At 34.8% G+C, this 9,955-nt stretch overlaps 2 protein-coding genes across 9 annotated transcripts in view; one reads left to right on the top strand and one right to left on the bottom strand.

Annotated features, from left to right (window-relative positions):
• The window catches only part of LOC128250541 (uncharacterized), a 24,040-nt gene extending 14,107 nt beyond the window's left edge, over window positions 1-9,933 (bottom strand). The window contains exons 1-4 of one of the 6 annotated variants that reach the window (XR_008266567.1): window positions 9,849-9,933; window positions 8,727-8,828; window positions 6,035-6,108; window positions 5,235-5,269 (exon numbers count right to left, since the gene is read on the bottom strand). Coding sequence is in view for 3 of the 6 variants with exons in the window: in XM_052975817.1 (XP_052831777.1) it covers window positions 3,802-4,027; window positions 5,209-5,269; window positions 6,035-6,108; window positions 8,727-8,818 (453 nt within the window). In the remaining 3 variants the exon portion in view is untranslated. Of the gene's footprint in view, window positions 1-3,247; window positions 4,028-5,208; window positions 5,270-6,034; window positions 6,109-8,726; window positions 8,829-9,848 lie in introns of those variants that run through there. The other 5 variants (XR_008266565.1, XM_052975815.1, XM_052975814.1 and 2 more) reach the window with 5 other exon arrangements.
• Window positions 9,406-9,955, top strand: part of LOC128250542 (uncharacterized) — a 12,498-nt gene continuing 11,948 nt past the window's right edge. For 2 of the 3 annotated variants that reach the window (XR_008266571.1, XM_052975818.1), the window contains exon 1: window positions 9,428-9,604. Coding sequence is in view for 2 of the 3 variants with exons in the window: in XM_052975818.1 (XP_052831778.1) it covers window positions 9,496-9,604 (109 nt within the window). In the remaining variant the exon portion in view is untranslated. Of the gene's footprint in view, window positions 9,605-9,955 lie in introns of all 3 variants that reach the window. The other variant, XM_052975819.1, reaches the window with a different exon arrangement.

Here is a 9,955-nt window from a genome sequence, read left to right as displayed (position 1 = left end):
CTACTACTACTACTACTACTACTACCACCACCACTACCACTACTACTACTACTGCTGCTGCTGCTGATACTACTACTACTACTACTACTACTACTACTACTACTACTACTACTACTACTACTACTACTACTACTACTACTACTTTTTCAATTTTTGAAATTAACTCAACTATCAAATCCTATAACAATATAACACTTTGAATAAACATCAAGAAAGACTGTGAAATATAAAATATTAACGAGCAGAAGTTTGATTTTTGTAATTTATCCTGGAAAGAGATTCACGTATGTTGACCAAGAGCGGAAATGGTAAAAGAAGTGAAAATATGTAAACAATAACCAACAAACATGAGTTTCCTAACAACCCTTAATTTTGTACGACAATCGCATCAAATATCTCATATATTTATGCTATTAATCCGTGAAATTTTAATGAAATTCCAATTAAATTAATTTATCAAACTATTACAAATATTTAGTGCTTTGTTCTTCGCTGTCCTATTTGTTTTTACGTCATTGAACGTAACGAATTCTTTGTGCTTCGTTCTTCGCTGTGGTTCTTGCTTTTAAGTTTCGGATATGGATGGTAAGATTTACATTGGAGTGTCACACTATAAATATTGTAAAAACCAGAATATTCGGCAAGTTCTACATTATAACATTTAAGAAAAAAGAAACAGGAAAATAGAGAGATAAGAAAAGAAAAGCAAGGAAACAAAAAAACGATAAATATGGTTCCAGCATTCCCCACTTTTCGCTATACATAGAAAATCTGGCTTCTTTCATTAACGTCCATAAATCGTAACAGTGTGTAGCACTATTTTTGTCCTTGGGTAACAACTTCTGTTTCCTCTTTGCTTTTCTCTAGAAACTATGAAAAAGGATTAATATTTCCTTCAGACTTTGTTTTTCTTACATTGATTCACACTCCAAAAATCCCCTTTCATCATATGGCATTGATACTCACTCACTACTCCTGCTCATTATCAGAGATGCGCATATTGTAAGCCACTAAAGGACATGTTCAAGTGGACAAGGTCAAATAACTAAACAACAAATGTGTGGTATTGATCAGAATATTAGCTATAACAATATGTCTGTTTCTACAACTCAGCGCTGAATCTGTCTAAAATATAATAGAAAATAGATCACTTTGAAAACGTTGATGTCCAGGTCACGAAAGCAAAGTTTGAAGGGAATAGAAGTCAATTTCCATTGATTTCTAGATGGAAGTAAATAGGAAATATCACTATCAAAAGATAAAAAAAAAAAAAGGATAGAAATTTCGTTGCGGTGTCATATATAACACAGATATCACCATCCTGCATTTGATTTTATCTGGTGAGATAAATTATAGGTGGGACACAATTCAAGTAAATCAGATTTCTGTACTGGCAGTGATTTAAAAGAAATATTTTAAAGATATCCGAAGATCAAAGTGGGTGTGTGGTAAGAGGTTTGCCTCCTAACCACATGGTCCGAGTTCGAGTTCAGTCCAACTGCTTGGCATTTTGGACAAGTATTTAGCCACGGGTAAATCAAACCATGGTGAGAATAGATTTGGTAGAGGAAATACTGAAAGAAGCCCTTCATATATATATATATATATATATATATATATATATATATATATATGCATACATACACACTATGTATATATGTATGTATGCATGTATGTAGGTATTCATGTATGTATGTATGTACGTATGCATGCATGCATGTATATACATATATGTCTTTTGTGTCTGTGTTTGTTTCCCCTGCCCAGCGTTTCACAAACGTAATCGGTGTGTTTACGTCCCCGTAACTTAACAATTCATCATCACCTTCCGATAAATGATAACCAAGATTTAAAATTCATTCGACATTTTGGCACAAAACTTCTTCAAGATGATGCTTCAGATTTGCCGCAGTCTAATGACTAAAATATATAAAAGTTCATGTGATTGACTCATAGAAAGATACAAGCATCAGTGTGGTGTTTGGCCAAGTTAAATCTTCAGTATTGATTAAGAAATGAAAGACACTTCACGCAACAGCACTTGCAATAAACCGCCTACTTTTCAGATTTCTGAGGAAGAATGATACGAGTACATATAATACCACCTGAAAGAGAAACGTCAAAGTAGAGACAAGTTAGCCACAGATGAAAATTATATGGACTCTTCTGCACTATATTAATTTAGTTTCCGACACTATAATAAATCAAATAAAAGTCTAGTATGGAATATTGTGTTAGAAAAGCATAAGAGTTCCGATAAGGTAGATAAACAAAGTAGTCTAACTTGGACCTACAACAGTTGTACTGACTCGGGCTTTTCAGGTTATTTTGAAATATAGGAAGAGGATAAGCATGAAGTATAACGTCTCGTATACATTAAGTCCATTGCAAGCATTATGGAATTAATACAAAAATTAAGCTATACTGGACGACTCAGTAAGATTTCCGCTTGTGCCCCTCCCGTATTTCTGACAAAAGTGTGGGATTGTGAAGCTAATATTTTAACAACATGCATACGCGTGCCAATTCATATTCTTATTCACCTATCTCTTAGTCTTCTCTATCTCTATCTATACATACACTCATATGCATATATGTAAAAGACATACCTACTGGCATACAGACGCTTACACACACAGACACACACGTGTGTGTGTGTGTTTCATATTTTGGGCACAAGGCCAGAAGGTTTCGGTGATTGAGTAAATCGATTATATCAAGCGCCGTGCTCAACTGGTACTTATTTTATCAACCCCAGAGTGATGAAAGGTAATGTCGACCTGGGCAGCGTTTGAACTCTGAACATAAAGACGGATGATGTGCCGTTAAGCAGCACCGGTGTGCGAAACGTTCCGCTAGATCACTCTTTACAATTATGCGTAAATACGTGTATACAAACACACTAACATACAGACAGGCAAATTCACACACACACACACACACACAAACTCACCCCCACACTCTCTAATAATAAGGGAAACAAAGAATTTGAACATTCAGACTTTCTGTTTGGTTTATTTATAGTAATTGTCCGACACGTATTTCGATTGTATCAATTGCAAATTTCTTCATATTTATACGCAGGGATTTATGCATAATCTGTACGATCTCTTCAGCCATTGTTCAAGGAGTAATTCTCCCCGTTATTAGTTTAGAAAATAGGGAACGAAAAATGCAATTTGTGCCTAGAAGAATTATATCAAATATTTACTTTGAAAATTGAATTAGTTAACACTAGACAAGAAAGAAGTTTTAATTGCTTGCACAAACAACGTTTTATTAAAAAAAATATGAGTAATACAATGCAAGAACCATGTCTGCTAATTTAGGGGTTTTAGAAATGTCATAATGGTAGGTTATGTTTTGCTCATTCTCTCTTCTTTACCTTTTCAGTTTTTGGTACAACATCCGTGAATTTCTTTCAGGGATAAATTACAAAATCAAACTTCTGCTCGTTAATATTTAATATTTCACTTTGTTTCATGAAATTTATTCGTAGTATTCTTTTGATATAGGATTTGATAATTGAGTTAGTTTTAAAATTGAAGATGTAGTAGTAGTAGTAGTAGTAGTAGTAGTAGTAGTAGTAGTAGTAGTAGTAGTAGTAGTAGTAGCAGCAGCAACAGCACTAGTTGATGTTTTTGTAGTTGAATATACTTTTGATATTTGCCTGTTTCCTTTGGTTTCTGTATGTATTACAGTTCTAAATTCTTACCTAAAACAAATATTTTGTCTTCGTGATTTCATCGATTTTTCTCCTTGTATAAAAAGAATCTGATGCATGAAATTTATCCACAAGATTCACAAGAACAGAACGTCAATAAGATGTAAATTTACAAGAAAAATGGGAAGAGCAATTATACTTTGGAGTATACTGTTATGAGTCCCATAGATGATATTTTGTGAACTACACATGCATATCCGTTGTGGTAAATTACAATGACAATTCACACCTGGGCAGCAATTCTTGTCTGTCAAATATCGGTTACACTCATACATTGAACATAGGGTTCTCTTACACTTGCCACTGTAAATACAGAATATGGTAGGAAATAAGTCATTAAATTATGGTTTCTCGTTTAGGGAGAAGGGCAGGAATTTTCAAGGGAAAGGATTAGACGATAACGAGAGAGAGAGAGAGAGAGAGAGAGAGAGGGGGAGAGAGAGAGAAAGAGACGTGTTAACGATGTGCGGTGGGGTGGGGAAGGAATACTTATTACGTGATTAAAAAGTTAGCTGAAGGGAAAGGTAGAAAGAGAGGGATGGACAGGTGAGGTAGTTATATTGAGAGAGAGAGAGAGAGAGAGAGAGAGAGAGAGAGAGAGAGAGAGAGAGAGAGAGAGAGAGAGAGAGAGAGAGAGAGAGAAATGCAGATAGCGACAGTGGCGGCGGTGATGGTGGTGTGTTGATAATGAAAAGTATTATTTTTTTATTGAACGAATTTTTGTTTTATTGAACGAATTTTTTTTTTCAAAGTGACCATCGTTTAACGCATAAGTGCAATTATTTATCGTCTGCTCGCTTAAAATTTGATATTTGTTTATAAAAGTTTATACAGAGGAAACACGCTGCCCGAGAAAGGATGCACAGATATCGAACACAGATCAGAGAGGGACAGCAAGAAAATATGATAAAAAGAGGAAAAGACAACACCGACGGAGACGGGAGGAAATGAATGTAGACGAACGTCAAGGATATTTAAAGAACGCTTAACTATGAATGCTATAAAAATGCAAATCGTCTTTTCTTTCGTAAATTATTTTTTCAATTCTGTGGAATTTCCACGGGTCTCCCTAGTAGATATATATTATAGAATTCCATTCAATCACATCCATTGAGGTAGTATAGATCGGGCTGAGGGTATAGCAGAAGACACATGTTCAGGGATTAAACCCTCACACTTTTTCGTTGCGAAGTGAACTTCTTAACCAGGCAGCCATACTTGCGCCTATATCTGAATAAACTGTTAAATTACTTTGTAGGCAAAGTATAAACAAATATTCAACTTTTACTCATGAAGATTTTTTTTTCAATCATATTTTCCGTTTCACATTTTCTTTTGCGCAAAAACTATAATTTGGAAACAGTCTTAAGAATAGGATTGCCCCAATACTAATGACCTCTCTACTACGGCATAAGCCATGAAACCTTACTGAGGGTGTTAGTCTATTATTACTTCGATAACAGATGTAGATATGTAGTTCTTACCTATGAGTCATGTTATTCAAACTTACATTAGCTGTTGTCTGTCGATGGACGGAAGTGACATCTGAAAGAGATATTAAAATACATATTGAAGAATTAAATATCCATTTACCAAAATTTTGTGTAGAAATACCCAAAATCCTCAAGTAGCACTCAATAGATAATTCATAAAATAGAGGATGATGTATTTATAATAACATCATCTGAAGTAAGATGCAGAACCATGACGACTCAAACTCATATTCCCTCACAAAGACACTTCACATTGCTCATCATTGTAGTGACGGGTATTTGTAATACGTAAAAGAGATAAAAACCAACGCAGTCATAAAATATGGAAGGACAACAAAGCAAAACAAAACAAACACATGAAACATTATATATAGCACTTGCTGAGTCTATACTGTAATGATTTTAATAATTAAGAGTCCTAAAGGCAGTGGCGAACTGGTAGAATCATTACTTCGACGGACGATATGCTTAGTGTCATTTCGTCCGTGCTTACGTTCTGATCTTATATGGGAGTAACAGATGGCAGCACTTCACTAGAATTCTTCCCGATTTGTACATAAAGAATTAGCCAGCCATCGTTAATTAAATGTGTTATATTATATTGAAGAATCGTAATTCTGAACATTTGGTCAATGAGTAATGTACATAAATAGAGTTATCTATTTGAAAGCTGTAATTACATATAAATGGGGTACATACGAAAGACCGCTGAGATAACGTTATTCATTTTTCTTCTTTCCACATTTCTATTTTCCCCCTTTTCTCCCACTACATATCTGATGACTATAAAGTAAAAGAGGTTTCTGATTATACTTACTTTGTTCATCGGAGAAGCTGTATGAAATGAATGCACAAAACAATAAGACACTGATGCCTTTCATCACGCACCTGCTGATAAAGAAATATAACAAATAAGGTAATTAAAAACGGAAGCTTTATTCTTACAAAGAAGCAAAGGTCGACAGCTGAAATTTAGGTAACAATGATATTTTCTCTATCCAATTTCATTTCGCTGAAAATTCAAGTTTTATAACATTATCGTTTAAACAATTAGTAATACAGCAAATTTAATTCCAACAAAAGTACTAATGTAAATATTTAATTTAGGTGATGATGATGTCTTCGAAGCATTTGTCCATAAATATTCTCGATTCTGTTAACTGTGAATGAAATGTTCTTACTTCAAAAGCCTCTGGCTTCTATAACTATGTCCCAAGCAATTATGTGAGGTTTGTCAATTTCCATTTGACGGAATGTTGTATGTGAAATGTACCCAAACGAAAGTATTTTCTCTATTTTCTATATCCCAAATCAATCTTTCCTTCACATTTCACTGTATATTGTGTCAATATGTTGCATTGATATCAAACACACACCTGAATAAACATGATTGTTTGATGCTAAACACATGTGGCATATGATTCCCACACAGAAAATTATGTAACCGATATCTTTACAAATACAACACTTTCTGACAGAGCATAATATTACGTATCTCTATTAATTAACGGTCTCACTATTTTCTTTGTCTATTAGAGATGTCAGTGACTAATCTCGGCAAGAGAAATCTAGGCGAAGAATCGATGATCTTCAGGTATATTCTAGGTATACGTCAGATACCAGCAAAAAATGTATGCATGTCGATTTTGCTCTAAATGTGGGACGGTATTCAGTAACTGTCTAAAAATATCTTCAAGATTCTACATTAGCGATTAAACAAATGAGTAAGCTAGAATAAGTACTTATGAAAAGGCCTAGGGTCGATTCGCTCGATGTAAGGAAGTGCCCCAGCATGGCCGCATTCAAATGACTGAAACAAATAAAAGGTAAAAGATCTTTCTCTGCGGCATGCACCAAAATTCTTGCCCCAACATGTTATACTCCATTTGAGACCAGAGCCATTACTTACGCTCAAGATGAAATGTGTAACTCCGATTTCATATGAACTGGATGAAGCTATCATACACCAATGGTCAGAGAGCTTCATCATATCACATCCAATTATTGTTTCGAATTTCAGAAGACACAGAGCCACCAGCGTTGAGTGGAAAGGTTAATCGATGACTCTCAAACTACTTCTTCATTTGTACATATTTTATAGACCAAAGAGAGATGAATGGCAAAATGACATTGTTGCGTGTCTTGAAGTCACAATCGGAAGGCGGCCTTCATATTTCCTCATTAATTGGGCCTTATCATTAACTGTCTATATGCACATACACATAAAGGCATGTGTGTATATGTGGGGTCAATTGCTTCGACTAAAAACCCTTTAAGGCGGTGCTCCACCATGGCTGCAATCTACATTACTGAAATAAGTAAAAGAATAAAAATACACTTATATATGTATATACGTATGTATATGTGTGTATATATGTGTGTAAATATGTGTGTAAATATGTGTGTAAATATATATATATATATATTTAAAGGAATTTATAATTTTTAGTTCGTATTTGTATATGGTTTTAAGTACCCTCTAATTGCCCTTATTTAACATTATAATTAATATATTTCTAATTGTTATAGTATTACGGTTTTGCTACTTTATATGAGATTTATATATTTTCATCCAACCTGACACTGCCATCTAGGTCGTCTCACCTTCACCCTCCTACAAAACACGCATACGTCAGATAGCCTCTCTATCTCCCTCTCAGTCTCACACACACACACACACACACACACACACACACACATACACAAACACACACGCACACAAACATACGCACACACGCACAAAAGCGCCCTTACACTCATATATGTAAGTAATTACACACACTTATTAATTTCATGCCCACACACTAATGCAGTCTAATGACCGAAACAAGGAAATTACAGAAATAAATATGGCGGATCTTTTTTAAAACGGGGGCCACATTTTTCATTAACGAAACACTTTGAAACTTGGAACACTGGTAGAATGTGTCATATAAAACATCTTTTTCTCTTAGTCTTCTTTAAAAAAAAAGAAATCCATAAATTATTCCATGTTAAAGTTGTCGTATTTCTGTAATTTCAACCAATCACTGACGTCCATTCAGCCGATATACATTAAGCGCCGACTACATAAACAAACGATTCTGAAACAATTAACCCTAACCCTAACCCTAACTCTAACCCTAACCCTAACCCTAGGGTTAGGGTTAGGGTTAGGGTTAGAGTTAGGGTTAGGGTTAGGGTTAAAGCAAATTTAAAGTGAAAAAAGCAAATAAAACGAAGAATCGTTTGTTTATGTAGTCGGCACTTAATGTATATCGGCTGAATGGACGTCAGTGATTGGTTGAAATTATCGAAATAAGACAACTTTTTACATGAAACAAATTCGAATACAAAAATATTTTTCTGTTCTATAACACAAAATAGAGAAGTATACGAAGTTTGAAAGTCTTTCGGTACCAAAAACACTACGTAAAACATTAATGAAAAATGTGGCCCCCGTTTTAAAAAAGATCCAATATGGCACAAAACATGATTGTCGTAGGTAAAATGATGCTGGCTATAGTCACCTTGATTCCTGATGATATACTTCTGAAGAACAACAGGACTGGTTGTCGAATAATCTATACTCAATGATGGCCATTATGTTGTCGTTTCTCATATTTTAATAGCTTGCGTAGTTGGCAGATACACGTTAAAAACATAAACAAGATTATACATTAAAGTGACTTTTTAATTACTAATTAACACAGGTACGATGACAATAAAAAAACAATGCTCTCATTAACTAATAAGTAATTAATCATCTGGCTCTCTACATGGTGTTGACTGTAAAAAAAAAAAGAAGTCGTAACACTTAAAGAAAGTTGGGAACGGTTGAACTAAATGGGGTTTAATGGGAGGGTCATTTTCAGACAGTCGACGTAACATGAACGTATTTGATTCTTGTTTAAAAGAATTCTGAAGACGCAGTCAGATTTACACAACGTAATTTGATTCAAAAGGACGGATACAACAAAAAGGTCTGGTATAAATTATAATTTTTGGTTCTGTGTGTAAGTTAGTAATGCCAGTGTAGACGCAGGTATGAGTGTCTATTTGGAAACCGTATGGAAGCTTAAAGTGTAATTACAGATATATATATATATATATTTGCTTGGTGTAATTTGAGTAAAAATCGCGTACTTCACTGAAAACTACCGCAGACAGCTGTTGTTGGATAATGTTCAAATGCATAGAAATCATTAAAATTAATAAACCCGTCAACATAAAGCTGATGCGGGGTGCAGAAACGTACGTCGTGATCCACTATAAAAGCCCGTTAACTTCCATTCTCGAATGCATATATTTGCGCCTTTGTCTTTGTGTTTTATCCCCACACCGTTTGGCAACTGGTGTTGGTTTGTGGAGTTCCCCTGTTTTGCGGTTCAGCAAAAAATACAACAGAGTAAGTGACAGCTTTAAAACACATGTTGGTTTCAAAGTTTGGCACAAGGGCAGCAACTTCGTGGGGAAGGGTTAAGTCGATTACATCGGTTCTTTTTCTATGTTCTAATATTTAATGATAGGTCCTTGTGTATTTTACGTCGAGAAGTTTACATTTATCTTTACACTGAAATTTGTTCATTACGTAGTCTCCTTGTTATCTACAATATATTAATAGGCGCGGGCGAGGTAAGAAGTTTACTTACCACTCACGCGGTTCCGAGTTCAATATCATTTGGCCAAGTGTCTTCTGCAATAGCCTTGGGCCCACCAAAGACTTGTGAGTGAATTTCGAAGACGGAAATTGAAACCC

Source organism: Octopus bimaculoides, chromosome 22 (genome assembly GCF_001194135.2).
Source record: "Octopus bimaculoides isolate UCB-OBI-ISO-001 chromosome 22, ASM119413v2, whole genome shotgun sequence".
Lineage (NCBI taxonomy): Eukaryota > Metazoa > Mollusca > Cephalopoda > Octopoda > Octopodidae > Octopus > Octopus bimaculoides.
Note: the sequence above shows the minus strand (reverse complement) of the source record. Positions and strands in the feature narration are given on the sequence as shown.